This window comes from Eurypyga helias, unplaced genomic scaffold, assembly GCF_000690775.1.
Source record: "Eurypyga helias isolate BGI_N326 unplaced genomic scaffold, ASM69077v1 scaffold4954, whole genome shotgun sequence".
Classification (NCBI taxonomy): Eukaryota; Metazoa; Chordata; class Aves; order Eurypygiformes; family Eurypygidae; genus Eurypyga; species Eurypyga helias.
Genome location: NW_010245546.1, coordinates 45,721 through 60,096, shown reverse-complemented (window position 1 = coordinate 60,096; position 14,376 = coordinate 45,721). Strand labels below are relative to the sequence as shown.

The window sequence follows — 14,376 nt, the reverse complement described above, 5'->3', positions numbered from 1 at the left end:
AACAAGCCCAATTCTTGCAGCCTTTCATCATAGGAGAGGTGCTCCAGCCTTCTGATCATCTTTGTGGCCTCCTCTGGACTCACTCCAACAGGTCCATGTCCTTCTGATGCTGGGGACCCCAGAGCTGGACACAGCACTCCAGGTGGGGTCTCACAAGAGCAGAGCAGAGGGGGAGAATCCCCTCCCTCGCTCCCCTGGCCACACTTCTCTGGATACAGCCCAGGATACGGTTGGCTTTCTGGGCTGCCAGCGCACACTGCCGGCTCATGTTCAGCTTTTCATCCCCCAGTATCCCCAAGTCCTTCTCAGCAGGGTTGCTCTCAATCCCTACATCCCTCAGCTGGTATTGATACAGGGGAGGCTGCCCCGACCCACGTGCAGGACCCTGCACTTGGCCTTATTGAAATCCACTTCCCAAACTTGTCCAGGTCCCTCTGGATGGCATCCCAACCCTCAGGCATGTCAACCACACCACTCAGCTTGGTGTCATCTACAGTCTTGCTAAGGATGCTCTTGATCCCACTGCCTGTGTCATTGATGAAGGTATTAAGCAGCACATGACAGTTACAGCAGCACGAAGCCCAGGCACCATGTAGAGACATTACTCCTGTCCTGGTTTTGCAAAAAAATTAAAAATTAAATATTTTTCAAAAAGACACCTTTGGATTTGACACATTTTGCTGGGATTTGGGATTCTCCTTGAAGGTCCCACACATAAATATTGGTTTATCTTGTAAGATCAGACAAGTGTACTCTCATATAGTCTCCTAAAGCCTTTCCTTAACTCATGTTTAATTCATTACTAGAGGAAGACATGCTCACAGGCATGGATAAGCTCTCATATTTTTCTCCTTAATTAAGAGGCACAAAATGAGGTTGATTCCCCCTAAATGGGCAGAATAAAGTGATGCTCACACAGAAATCATTTATTCGGCCTCCTGCCTTCCCAGCACCAAAACCAGGGGCTTAGATAACACCAGACACTGAATTCAGCTCCCCTTGCACTCAGCTTTCACACTGCAAATAAAGAAGCCTTATTGACCTAATCCTGCCATTTTTGTCATGTTTGCCCCAAAGTAACTCTCCTCTTGGGCCATTCAAGCATTCCAGTGTTTTACGTTGCAAAGATGTTCCTATTAGAAGACAAACTCCAACCGCATGGCACAGCAACTGGGATTTGCTGAATTTAAATTTATGACCGTCATGCAATAATTAAAATAAGCGGGTATAAGTCTGACATGCTGAGAAGAGGCAGCAAAACAGCTGTTAGTTATAAACTTTGGAAAAAAGAAAAAAAAAGTATGTTTTATGAGCCTCATCGGAAACATTCTTCACTCTTTCATACAGACAGGAATAAAATTTACACATCACGCATTCCCTATTGTGATCAAATCCCTACCCCACACAATGCATTTTTGATCTTGAAACTGCAAATGCAAACTTTAATGGAGTTGGCGGATTGAAGCGTTCCATGAAATAAACGGCAGAGAATCAAAACCCTCCGCACGCCACTCCCCATCACAACACAGGGCTTCCCGAACCCACGTTCCTGCCGAAAGCCAACGCATAAATCTTCCCACCTCTCACAGCCTAGCACAGCTTTCACGTTGCAAGCAAATGAGCCACTGCCTGGGTCATTAGCAAAGCATTCCCAAATTAATGTGGCTAATTCGAGTGAATCTCAGCTGGTTGAGGAGCCTGGATTCCTCACGGAAAGCTGCCAGCACCTCCCTGCAGAAAAGATGAAGGTGGCACCAGGGTTCTGCGGCATGCCAGCCAGGACGGGGCACAGTGGGTGCCTTCTTCCAAGTCCATGGGTGTTTTGGGGTGCCCCAGTGCAAGGGGAAGGAACCCAGAGGGTCCCCAGGCTGGATGAGCCAGGGACAGTGATGAGGAGGGTGCCATGGTCCACCAGGTACCCAAGGAAAAGGTGACAGTGGGACTGCACTGGGGACAGGGCACACACCTCCCCAAGCATCCCCTCGCACCCACGGCCATGCTGCGTGTCGCACTGCAGCAAGGATGTAACTGTTAGAAACCAGACGAGCACAGCTAGAAATCAGGATTATCTGAGCGTCATGATTAACAGCAGTGCAGATTTGGATGGGAAATTAAAGCTGGTGCCTCAGGGCTGAAGCACATCTCTAACTACTAAAAACCAGAGTTGGGAGAGGGTGGGGGGGAAAAGATGTGGAAGCAAAATTATCTCTCATTTTCACTACAGGTCCCCGAAGTAGGTTTTTCTCCCTTGTGGCTTGTGATCAGATGAAAATTTTGGTGCAAGGCTCACAGAAAGCTGGCTAGTTGATGGAAACTTTCATATTCATAGCCCTACGTTTTCATGGTTGTATTCGATGCCTTTGCACAGTTCTAACAGAATAAGACACATTAAAAATAATGTTGGAGAAATCAATGCTGATCACCCTCAGCCCCTATAAAACACTGCAAGAAATCAGTTCTCAGAATGGAAAGCCTGCAAATAAAACTGCATTTTATACAAACATCTCACTTTTGACCTTTCACAGTGATGTATTAGAGCAACGGCTTTTCCTGCAAAAGTTTAACATAAGCTGCATGTTTAACATTAAACGTTTAACAAATATGTTTAACATAAAAGTTTAACAAAACACTGCACGGTATTTATTCATTGTGGGTTCTGTAAGTGAAGAAAAGATGTGCATCTTTTACCTTGAACACTTCCATTGGAAGAGGAAAATTTGCTGCATCATTAAGGGATTTTTCCAGAGCGCATTTCCACTCAGATATAGTCTTCAGAGAATAGATATCTAAAGCGATGTCAACAGAAAAAAACAAAACAAAACAAAAACAAAACCAGGAGGTGACTGTTTGGGGATCAAACATTTTTGAAAGACTTAAGTTCTTATGTCACAAAAATGGATAGTACAAGTGAAATGAACAGTGTGTATATCCCAAGCTGTACAGCATGGATAAGTTCAACACAAAAGCAACTACCAGGGGCACATTTGAGGAAGATTGTGTTTTATATCCTGGAGTAACATCCAGAAAAATACACATCCTTCATTTTCTGCCAAAGAAACAAGAATCTCATTACTTGAAAATAACAAAAACTCTCCTTTGATTTTCAGTTCTCAAAATACCTGATGTTTTCCAGTTTGAGGAGCCTCAGGTCTTCAGGCAATATTAGTTACATTTGAACAAAGGCACAAATATCTTTACAAAGGCTTCTCTTCATAGGAAAGTGTTTGGTTGGTTTTTGTTGTTTGTTTTTTTTTTTTTATTGCAGGGCTGGGGTTTTTTTGCAGTGAGTAGGGGTAGGTGTGGGAAGGAACATTTCAGCTAGATTTCTACCCAGACTCATTTGTTGGTACCACGCTTAGACCAGACTATCACGCTAATTCAAAGACTTAGACTTATGAATTTTCATCATTACACTTTTAGGCAACATCTTTGTGCAGATTCACATTGCTTTCACAGAGTTTCTTTAAATAGGTTTAATACTATTAAATTATTGTATTAAAAAGCCCTTTATGGTTCAGTGCAGTGAAATGCCTATGAATCATTAAATGAAACAATGTAGGAAACAATACTATGATGAGGAACATTATATTGGATTTATTTCTGCCCTAGAAAACATATTGTTATCCTGCACATAACAAGTTATTGCAGAACATTCATATCAAGGCCTTAAAGAGACAAGATAGGTAGATAGATTGCAACAATTATTAAAATGGAAATGAACATTTACTCAATAATAAACTTGAACCTTGATACGGAGTGAATAGTGTGAAGCTTTTCTTTTGTCAGTTTGGCTTCACACCCTTACATCACAGTTCAATCCAGCCCAATTTGCATTTAAATTCTGTACATCTAATAACCACATATATTTACTACCTAGCAAAGATTTACTGCTGTATCTTACAATTCTGAAGGAGGAAATAAAAAATATGTATAAAAAAGGAACTGGCAAGCACTGTTTTCACCTAGCACTGACAGTACAAGAGAATTTTATGCTCTGATCTCAACAGATTTAAGATCTTATCAAAATAGGATTTGCAGAATCACTCACTGGAAGTGGATGTATTTATACTTCCACTATATCAAACCTCGCTACTTCAGAACAGACATCAAGGATATGCATATGAATTTAAACACACTTAAAGGGAAATGTTAACCTTTCAGGGCTGTATTTTGAATTCCTCAACTGTCTGGTTATTAATGGGAACATACATTTCAAGTCTTTGTTTACAGCACATGCAGCAGTCACAACTGTTAAGAAGTGCACTCGTTATCTAATTGTTCATTATTTTATAGCCCTGTTGCTCCAGCCCTCCCTTACCTGCAGATGCTCTGATCAGTTTTAAGTGCAGGGAGGGAACTTACTCACCTAATTTCTTCTTTTTGGCTTCAATGATGCAAAACAGGGAAATACTCAATACAACATGATTTTCCCCAAGTTGCAGCTGTTGTTTCAACTAAAAAAAAGTCTGAATTTTGGAAAACCCTGCTGGATGCTTCCCTGCACACCAGACAGAGCAAGATGAATACAGACCCTCTGTTTTTCTACCGAGATGGCAGTGAAGCATAGGAAAGGGGAAAGTGGCATTTTGGGCTAGTTTGCCCAGAATCAGTGAAAACAAGCAGCAATTTCTTTGGGCAGTGTCAACACACTTCACGAGATAAAGGCAACTGCAATGGTTTCAATAATCAGCAAGAAATATCATGCACGCATTTAATTAGTGGCATCTAGTTTAAGCGGGCACGTATATGGACACTAAATCTCACAGTTAAAGGGGCATTAAGCATTTTCTTTAAGGGATAAGGCTGCAGGTAATTGAACAAAGTGTCCTGTGTCAACTTGTATTTCCCTTAACAAGGAGTGAGCAATTAAAATGACTGCCAATTTGTCTTTAAATAGAAAGCAACATAAAAGGAGACAATCTCTTCTTGCATAAACAGTCGAGGCAAGACCATCAGTGGCTCTGTGTCAAGCAGTCTGTGCCAATTTGCACTAGCAAGGAGGTTTAGTTTGGATTCAGATACACATCTGCAGGGAAAAACATGCTGTGACCCCTCTGCCTCAGTTAAAAGGGCTCCGAGACATACAAAGCCTGGAAGTTGCCATTTGGAGAAGACAGCCAGGATGCTATTTCCTAAGGTCCCTCTTCCACAATATATTAAGTGGGTGCTAGGATGTGGATGGCTTGAGAAAAGAGACACGAATTACTGTAGACATCTGGATCCATGGGATCTTTTATATGAGAAGCTCTGCATCTTGAAAGACTAACCTCAAACTGCTGTGCAAGGCGAAGCCCAGCCTGGCAGGTCCCAGAGGTGGATCAACACAGAAAAATCACAGCCCAGACACAAAGGGAAATAAAGCCGAAGGTGCATATGCAGCATCCAAGGCAAGGGTAGGCAAAGCACTGTCACAACCTGCAGAACTGATGTGCAACTGAACATCCTCCTTCGATAGCAACTGAACACACAGCAGTATCTGGGAGGGGCTGCGTGTCCTCAGCATCTCTTTGGAGAAGATTCATAACAGCTTTGATATACAGGCTACGGCTGTTGCTGTTATCAGTCAAGGAGTGATGGCAACTGGTTTCAGATGTTCAGAAGTTAGACAACCAGGTCTGCGTTTGCTGCTTTCAATCCCCTGAGTGGAAAAAAGTAGGCTTACGAAGAAACTAGATGATCTTTAAGGTCCCTTCCAACCCTAACCATTCTATGATTCTATGTCATTTCATCTGACCTATGTCAGATGTGTCTTAGGCATCCACTTTTCTCCACTGTCATGAACAGAAAGCAGTAACTCATGCCAAGCTGTCTTCTTGATGCCTACACTATGGCAGGTGAATCTAATCCCTGATGTGTAAAAAAACAACATAATGCCCACAGACTGCCTCTCTTTCCTAAGATCCATACTAGGTCTTTCACACAACCCAGATCTTTCTAGTCCAAATCCTGTTTTCTATGGAAGTCACTAGGAAGGAGGTAAGCAGGCAGGGATGTGTCCCTGGCACACTCTCCTGGTTCGGGCCCTTAGGAAATTGCATCCTTTGACAGTTTGTGGTTCAGTAGCTTTATCCCCGAGTTTCTCTAGAGCTTGCTGCTGCCAGCATTGCATCCTGACAACGCACTACTTCTTGCACGCCTGCTTGCTCCAAGATTGCTTTTACAGACTCTTTAATTTGAAACAGATCCCCTAAGACCAGCCACTTGGCTTTCTCCCTCTGGATTAATGTCTCACGTGCTTTATCCATCCCCTGTGCTTTATGAACATGTTGATGTCAGGTGGACATCAAATGGCTGATAGTCCACTATGTTAGAAGTGGAACAATCAGCATCCCTGCCTCAAGAAACTCATCAGATTCCCATTTCTGACTGGTGACTCCCTGGAGCGCAGAGCCTGACAACAGGGTAGACCAGAAGAGGGGATCAAAGACAGACCCTTGGGAGCAGTCAGTGGTCAGGAGAGGACTTGTGAGAAAATGGAAGGGTTCAGACCCAAAGGGTCTTTTCTCTGCAAACTCCTATGAGACCCAGCTTTAGGAGATGTAAAGTAACAACCACCTATTTAAGTGAACAGAAGTCAGGAAGAAGATCTGGACACTGAATTAATTAATAACAATGTTCACTAAAGAGTTAAGTGTCCAGAGAAATGCCAAGAAGAAACATATCACATGAAGACAGATAAGAACAAGAGATTTTAAAAGCAGTTAAATCAAGGAGAGGGGAGAAGAAACATAAACAACTTCTGCAAACAAAAAGTGAAATGACGAGTTTAGAGACAAGACAAAAAAAAATATGGAGAGGAATCTATGGAGAAAAACGCATGACTGGATAAAAGGAGAAGAGAGTCAAAAGAGAATGGAATAAAAAAAGAGGAAGCACAAATCTTGTTTGGGCCATTTCTCTATCGATTCACCAAACCTTTACAGGCCAAGAGGGCTCAAAGACAGTCAATAAAAAAGTCTTTCTCTGTAACACAAATGCTCTGTAAAGTAACAGAGTGAGTGATATTCATGCTCTTCAGCACTCACATCTAATTTAAAAGTTATGGGGAACATTGATTCCTACCTATCAGTGAAGAGAAACACATGCTTCCAAAAAGCATTCAAGACCCCAAGTTTGACCCAAGAACCACAGAAACTTGTGAACATGACAATTGCATGTATCGGGGTAACCACTCTGTGTCAGGTGTGGGACGGAGACAGCACATCAGAAATGCCTACCCAAAGGAGGGTTACCTTTCTCCTATCATTTGATACCCATGGGAAAACTTCACCCATGGCACAAGCAAAATGAGGCACGAACATGGATAATTTGTTCACCTACACAGGAAAAGATAGAACAGGTCTGCTAGGCCAAAACCCGTGCATTAACCAAGAAAGCACCTAGCCTCTTAAGGAAATCGGCAGTCCTGGGGCATCCAGCTTGGAGGTGCAAACAGCTAGTAAATAGCAGCCATGCTCCACAGGACTTGGCAAACAGCTTTGTGGCTCCAAATACAGGCCACAGCTTTATGAAAAGTAGAGATGCTGCACGCTTTCTGCCCCAAAGACAACCATGCATGCAACAGTCTAAGCTGTCATATTCAACCAGATCCCTAATTCCAAGAGATGTCAAGTCATCAGCTTGACTCAACCAACTCATCAGACCAACACAGAGCCAAACACCTTGACTAGAGAGAACACAAATTGTCCAGAGACTTCTACAAAGTTTTGATCAATATTATTGGTGCAGTGGAGATAATCCACTCCCTCAGTCTTCCTCCACTGTAATGGGGTATAGCCTGGATGGAAGCATGTTTCCAAAGCAAGGCCAAGACAACACCACTAAATGCCTCTGGAAGTGTTCCTTCAGGAGGCTTCAAACAGCCCTGAGCCCCTGCCATGTGCTGTGGTCCTCAGGCCTTACCCTGCTTGCTAAACCTTAGTAATGCTTAGTTCTCCCATGCTCTTATAGCCTTGTACCCCTTCTTGTCCTGCAGGTTTGGATCCTGCTCCTTTTGCCAAACACGGTCCCACTGTTTGGTGACTAATTCCAGCTGACCCCTAAACTCTACTCCTGGCCCAGCCTGCTTTTGCCTGACTCTTCTGCCTGGCTCCTGTTCCTTGAACTTATCTTACACCTGGATTTGTGGCTTCCAGTTTCTGACATAAGCCTGGCTTAACTGCAGTCCCACTTCCCTCAACCTGCTGGCCACGCTTCTCTGGATACACCCCAGGTCATCTTTATGGTCTTTTAAATCTGAAACACCCCATCTCAAAGGAATACTTTCTTAGCTTCTAGCAACAGACACCCCATAACCCCTCGATGAGCAGGTTGACATGGACAGGCAGACGTAGCCAGCACCCTCTCTGCACTTTGGTTACACACAAGGCAGGTCTCTCTTGACAGTGATGTTATAGCAGAATATGAAACACTTGTGTTAGAGAGACCATGAGGGTCTCAAAACCCCTTCTCCAGTCCCAGGACATTTCCTGGAGGTCTACTGTTACACAAGAGGAATGTGTGTGGCCATGGAAAGACAGACTAGCAAGAGGTCTTTGGGTGAGAGAAAAACAAATGGAGCCTAGTATATGCTGAGAGGGGTCACCTAGGACTGGATTTGGACAGCAGGAAGACTGCCTCCCAGCGAGGGCTGCACCAGGATGCCTACAGTATGGCTCTGACGTGCCATCTGTGTTACAATGAGAAACTGCTGTCAAAGCAATGTGAATTCTGGAGAAGAAGAAATGGGTTGCATGAGTATCTCAAAACATCTGCAAATGCCACAAAGGGAGACAGTATTTTTAGGAGGCTCTTTACCTGCAGGTGGGTCCATTCTGTATTTATTCTCTTGACACCAACCGACTGGTCGAAGTCTGCAATCCAAGTAAAACAACCACTGGTCATAGGATTCAGTCTCCTCCAATCCCACATAGCGAAGGCGTAATCTTCCTCCAACATTTTCAACCACACTAACTATCCAGTACTGAAAGGGATTCTGGGAATCCTGCAGCTCTATTAAGGAATCAACTGTAATGAGGTCTACAGGGTTTTTTCCTCGCAGAGGCTGTTTGAATAGAAGCAAAACTCCTTATTTTAAACTTTATTTGAAGACTTCTCAAGGAAACAGATGACAGCAGAAGATTATTTTTGTTTTTCACACCATCATCCAAGCGATCAGCAAACAGTCTGTTCTTCTTCTATTTTACCCAATGTCTTCCAAGTGCAAATTCAGAAGTAAAACAGAAAACAACAGTTGTGCTAATTTCTCAACCGACATCATCAACAACAACAAAAAAAGAATAATAAAAGGTGGAACAGCTGATAAGGCACATCCACTTAAGATGCTTACGAACAACTCAAAGCCCAGTTATATTGGAGGATTTCAAACCAAATTCTCATTGACTGCAGCTGATAAGAACTAATCCCAGGACTGGACATTGGCATTTACCTAAAGGCATCCAATTTGGGCATGACCCTGAAACTGCCCTCTGTGCACTGATCTTACTCATCAAAGACTTTCTCTCATTCCTACTGGCATGTGGAGCAAATTATTCCCCATTGCCATGGATGCAAGAGTCTATGGTGGTTACCCCAAAGCTCAATGCCAATGGCAGGTTCCCACCAGCTTAAGTGGCCTTGGGATCAAGCCCAAGGCACACAGGATTTGCTGGATTAAGCCACCATGCCCAAGAAACCCCAATAAATGAGGTTATTTGCTTATATACAGTATTTTCTGTGATCCCAGTTTTGCAACCACTTACATATGTGCTTAACTTTACACCTGCAAAGCTGCCAACCACAGGCATTAAAAAACCATGAGATGCTTTTCAGAATGATACCTTTGGGGCTCAGTGGTTTTGTTTTGTGATTGTGAGCATCTCTGTGTTGTCAAGCTTTTCTCTGCTAATGTAACGGCTAGATTTCAATTCAAGTTCCAATTCTCAGGCAATTTCTTGATTCCAGGGCTTTAAGAGCCGCACTAAAAATCACCCCAAGAGTTGGACGCATTAGTCCCCAAAGGAGATGCTAAGCACAGGCAAAGTGTAATAAAAACAAGGACTGTCTATCTGCCTGTGTGTTTGTCTCACTTCTACTTAATTAAACAATATTAACCTTTCACAGTATCTTTTAAAATATTAATTCTGTAAATCTGAGTCAGACCAGGATGATTCTTTCTAGGGATGGCTAGAAAAAAGGAGAGGAGAAAGCCTTATTTTTCAAAAAAGGTCCCTTTCCTATTGAATTTTGAAAATACTCAATATTTTGAAATGCAACCGATTTTCACTACATCTCTCAATACAAAAATGCAATCCACAGAATGAGAATTTGGTTAAAATGTAATTAAAATTTACTAAAACCTTATCACATGTACAGTTTTAATCAGCTCTATGATTAATAGATAGTTCTCAGAACAATGTATTTGTCATTATAAGCCACTCCTTTATAGTGTAAGCTACAAGCACCTGTATAATCTCTTCAAATATTATTTCATGACACAATGCAGTGCCAGAATTTAATAATATAATAGAAATCTACTTTAATGATTTTTTTTTCTCTTATACAACTGCTTCGTTGCAAGAAAACATTCTTTAATATGAAACAATGGTGTAATGATTTAACTTATTATAATAAATCCCTGGCTGTAAAAAAGCGAATAATGTTTCTCTGACTTGTGTGCTAAATTTTAAGCCAATGGGTTGTCACTTATCCCTGAGAACGGAATGGCTAAGATTAATAATTGGCTTGCATGAAATACTAACATTTACCATAACGCAAGAACTCTTCATACTCAGAGCTAGCATGTAAAAAAAAGAAGTACCACTACATATTGTTTTAACAGTATAACAACAATCTGCAGCACTCACGAACAGCAAATCTGTCGACAGGGGGTTACATACATTGCATGACAGACAGCACGAAGCACATATATTGCATAAAACACCAGAAAAGGGTCAGAAACTGTTTCAAGCCAATGCACTCTTTTCTCTCTCTGCAGTTCTGCCGGGAGCTGCCTCTTTTCTCTGCCTGTGGCACAGGAACGCAGAGGTTCGCGATGGTATTGGAATACACCACAGATGGGTGTTGGACACCACCAGCTTTTTGCATATGCCATCTGGGAGCGGTCCAGGAACAGGGATGCAGCAGACCTGAGAACGTGCAATATTTTGGGCGTGCAAAGGCCGTTTGCCTAACAGATTGGGGTGGGGGGGGGAGAATCTCTAATGGTATGACATTAATTCTCCCTGCCAGGCTGCTCATACATGTGGAAAAAGGATGCAGCTGTGGCAGGTGGGAATGACCAGGGACAAAATGGTCAAAAATGGTGTCTGGGTGCACATGTGCTTTCAAAAAGCCAACATGAGTGCTTACACATAGGTAAATCGCCTGTATGCCTTTACTCTCAGCCTAAATACAGAGGGGCAGAGAGAACTCTATCTCCTACAGGACAGACTGCCACCTCTCCAAATGCCTGCACAGCACCCATGTGAGAGCAGGGCAGGTCCCCATGGAGAGAAGGTGCCCTTCTCCCATGGTTCTAATGTGAATCTGCAGGATATTTGTCTAAGATCTGAAGGCAAGCTGAAGCTGCCCCTGGTGTAAGTCACGCTGTGAATATGCTGCACAGACTGGGCTCTTGGCCTTATGGGTGCATCTGAAAAAACAGACCCTTCTTCTCTCCTGATGACTGAGGTCCCCTCACCCAACTTCCCTGTGAAATCTGACTGCTATGTTTAGGTGGAGGGAATTGTTGTAACACCTTGGGGAACTGAGCAACTCCTTGAGGGAGCTACTTCCATATACACATAAACCTGATAGTGCTCCCCATCAACCAACTAACCCCCCGTCTCCAACCTGTGTCCTGACTTGAAAACTCAGGTCACCAGTTCAGTGGGTCTAATGGGACTCTGAAGGGCTGTGTCCTCCTTCCTATGGACTCCCTACATGCTCTCCATCGCCACCCAGCCTTTTTTGGGTACCCAGATTTCTAAGTACCACCCTCCAGCTTCAAGGCAAAGCAAACTACCCATCACTGGGTCAGAGGCAGAACTGGCAGAGTCAAGGCAACGCTGTGTTGGGTTGATGGTTGGACCAGATGATCTTATCATTCTTTTCCAACCTTAGTGATCCTGTGATTTTGGCCGGCGCTGGATCAGACCCCACTGCCAGCACACAGACGCTGCAAGCACACAGCCCTACACATCGGGAGTGCAAACACTGCTGCAGCACACACACCGTGACACCGTATCGGATAGAAACTGCAATCTAATACATACGCCTTCCAGTAAATTTGCAGGTGCAGTCCGGGCGCCGGTCAAATCGTGTATGAGAAACTCCGTCCAGTCCATGTATTTCTCTTTGATTGCTGGGGAGGGGGAGGAAAGAAAAGAAATGCTTAGCACAGCAGACTGCAATGGACTTGACACATTTCCTTGGGGTTTACCAGCTCTAAAGTTTCAGATACAACTGCAATCCAGATTAGGAGAAAAGGGAGAAAAGCTGGTTTGTTGCCCAGTTCCTTGGGCAATCCATGCACACAGTTACACCCCAAAAGGAGGGAAGGTGTCGCTCCACTGTAGTCACTGACAGTGATTTACAACAGTGTGGCTTATCATCTCCATCTCTCCCATTGAAAACTGGCCACTGCTTGTGTAACCGCCTGTTGCCTGCTTATCACGCAGGCTCAGATATGATTTATAAAGCCTCTTTGTATGTTCACTAATGACCTGTGAGAAAAAGAAAACTGCAAACTTTCAGTTCCTCAACATGACAACAGAAACTCCAGGTGCTTTCCTTCACAAAGCAGAAAAATCAACCCTGAGAACACCATGTGTTGGCTTGCTGTGTCAATACACTTGCAAGAAGAAAGACAAAGAACTTATCAGAAATGTCTATGTCATTTTGAAAAGAAACGGAATAATTTCTGAGCTGAACACCATAAGCCTGTGTTACTTTAGGGTCTGTATCCACACGGTTTCATAAGTTTTGAACTGAAATATATAAATGTTGCCTCTGGGATTCAAATTCTGGTTCAATTCTTGTTGAAATCGGTAAAATTTGGGCACCAAAAGGCAATTCAGCACATCTCAGCTTCAGAGATGTCTCTTCAAATGCACTGCGCATTTGCAACTGGAAACTCAGAAAGCAGACCTTAATTCCATCTGCCTGTAAATAGTAATTAAAATTACATCAGAAACATTTCTCTCTCCCCTCCCTCCAAAACCAACTCCTGTGTGAGACAACACAGAAGTTTTTGTGTTATAGTTATGTTGCTAGCAACACCTGTAGAAGAGAAAAACCCCAAGCATTTGAAAACTAAAACATTTCCTCTAAACAAACAACTGGATACATGCTTTGAAGACCATCAGCCCTCAGGGGAGCCCAGGAAGGGCTGTAATTAGCCAGCATAGGTTCAGAATAATTAAATGACAGCAGCCGGTTGACTCAAAGGAAGCGGTGTCCTTTGCTCCAAACTTCGGGGAAATACCACATCAGAGAACAACGAGAAACCCAGTCTGAAGCACTTTGAACTTTCATAGGCATCAGGGTGGGACTTCTACAAGTTTTAAAAGCTCAGTGAGAGTGTCAGCTACTCGACATGCTGGCAGCCCAGAAAGCCAACCGTATCCTGGGCTGTATCAGGAGAAGTGTGGCCAGCAGGTCGAGGGAGGGGATTCTCCCCCTCTACTCTGCTCTGGTGAGACCCCACCTGGAGTGCTGCATCCAGCTGTGGAGCCCTCAACATCAGAAGGATACAGACTGGTTGGAGCGAGTCCAGAGGAGGCCACGGAGATGCTCAGAGGGCGGGAGCACCTTTGCTGTGATGAAAGGCTGTGAGAATTGGGCTTGTTCAGCCTGGAGAAGAGAAGGCTCCGGGGAGACCTTATTGCAGCCTTCCAGTACCTGAAGGGGCTACAAGGAAGCTGGGGGGGACTTTTTACAAGGGTCTGTAGTGACAGGACAAGGGGTAACAGGTTTAAATTGAAAGAAGGTAGATTTAGATTAGATAGCAGGAAGAAGTTCTTCCCGGAGACGGTGGGGAGGCACTGGGACAGGGTGCCCAGAGAAGCTGTGGATGCCCCATCCCTGGAAGTGTTCAAGGCCAGGCTGGATGAGGCTTTTGAGCAACCTGGTCCAGTGGAGGGTATCCCTGCCCATGGCAGGGGGGTTGGACCTAGATGATCTTTAAGGTCCCTTCCAACCCAAACCATTCTGTGATTCTATGAAATATTGCCACCATTACCCCCAGAGAAGGAGACCAAACCTGAGCCTTCTCCAAATGCATCCTCAGGCCACCTGCTGCCAAACACTGAATTAAAGAAATGCAAAGAAGGAGCATTGGGTTTGCCCAAAGACAGTTATATGATATTGCCACAAAACCTGGCACAATATGCTTGT

General features: G+C 43.7%; 1 protein-coding gene across 1 annotated transcript in view; it reads right to left on the bottom strand.

Moving 5' to 3' along the window:
* Positions 1–14,376, bottom strand: part of SFMBT2 (Scm-like with four mbt domains 2) — a 95,925-nt gene that overhangs the window by 48,464 nt on the left and 33,085 nt on the right. Inside the window, exons 4-6 of the mRNA XM_010150109.1 lie at positions 12,255–12,343; positions 8,797–9,043; positions 2,689–2,786 (exon numbers count right to left, since the gene is read on the bottom strand). Coding sequence (XP_010148411.1) covers positions 2,689–2,786; positions 8,797–9,043; positions 12,255–12,343 — 434 coding nt within the window. The remainder of the gene's footprint in view (positions 1–2,688; positions 2,787–8,796; positions 9,044–12,254; positions 12,344–14,376) is intronic.